Raw genomic sequence first — 1096 nt, 5'->3', positions numbered from 1 at the left:
CTGCTTCTGGACAGGAGCGGTAGAGCCACAGGTTCCTGAGCAGAGGAAGGCGTGCAGGGGCTTTGCTCCTTGGGAACTCAGATCCGACGGAGCACCCGGCACAGCCAGGGCAGGGTGGTGGGAGAGGGAGCCAGTGGCCAGAGCTCCTGGGGCTGCCCCATCTGCATGCCTGGCCCCCTTCTGGGGCCAGCAAGGGCCAGCCGTCCCGGGACGCGAGGCATCGACCTTCCCCAGGGCGGCCCACTGTGGCTGGGGAGGCGCCTGCTCCCAGTGCCAGTGCTCAAGCGCCCCCCCCAACACAATGCACCCTAGTGGCGTGGACGCCGTGGTGGGCCAGCATGGGTCCCGCCCCCCACGCCCGCCAGAGCCCCCTGAGCTCGTGAGTCCCCTGCTTCCTCCTCTGTCCTTCCCCTCCCCCATGTCTGGTAAGGCCAGGAGGGGGAGGGGCAATGCTCAGAAATCATGACCTGGGGCAGGAGTGATGAAGACCATCAATCAAGAGCTTTTGAGCAGGGGGTCCACTGAGCTCTCCCCATGGGTCAGGGCTGTGCTGGGGCCCCTTCGTTCCCCCCCAAAAAGCCTGGGGCTGGGTGGCCTTTGCCCTTCCCAGGAGCTGCCACATGTCAGGTGCGCCGCCCTTGATGGACAGACAGGGCTGGAGAGGAAGAGCCTGGTTGCGGGGCACCTCCTCCCGGCCTCCCACCTTGGTTTGGGTTCTGCAGCAGGTGCGGGGCGCCCTGGGGTATCCTTGGAGGGGACATCTGAGTGGGTGGCCCGGAAGGCATGACGGTGGCAGCCCCGGTGAGAAGGGCAGGACTGCAGACACATTTGGAGGCAGAACCCAGGGGTCTGGGAGGGGTTGGGGGTGCAGTGCAGTGGGGGCACCTGGAGGCACAGCCAGGCTGGCGTGGACCCTCCCATCGGTGTGGATGCCCCGAGGGGAGGAGAGAGGGAGCAGGTGAAGCCGATGCCCGCCACTGGTAGTTTCAGGGGAGGGGACATCCGCGGAGTGGTCTCAACAGAGGTGGGCTGACAGGCAGGGTTTGGGGAGCAGAGGCGGAAACTCCCGCTGAGGCGCCTCTGCACGGAGGTGCTG

The 1096-nt window shown here is 66.8% G+C and overlaps 1 protein-coding gene across 1 annotated transcript in view; it reads left to right on the top strand.

Moving 5' to 3' along the window:
* The first annotated feature begins 301 nt into the window (after positions 1 to 301).
* The window catches only part of LOC144222665 (potassium channel subfamily T member 1-like), a 32603-nt gene continuing 31808 nt past the window's right edge, over positions 302 to 1096 (top strand). Inside the window, 1 exon segment of the mRNA XM_077753197.1 lies at positions 302 to 379. Within this exon segment, the coding sequence (XP_077609323.1) occupies positions 302 to 379 (78 nt within the window).

The sequence above is a fragment of the Crocuta crocuta genome, unplaced genomic scaffold (genome assembly GCF_008692635.1).
Source record: "Crocuta crocuta isolate KB4526 unplaced genomic scaffold, BGI_CrCroc_1.0 scaffold971, whole genome shotgun sequence".
Lineage (NCBI taxonomy): Eukaryota > Metazoa > Chordata > Mammalia > Carnivora > Hyaenidae > Crocuta > Crocuta crocuta.
Note: the sequence above shows the minus strand (reverse complement) of the source record. Positions and strands in the feature narration are given on the sequence as shown.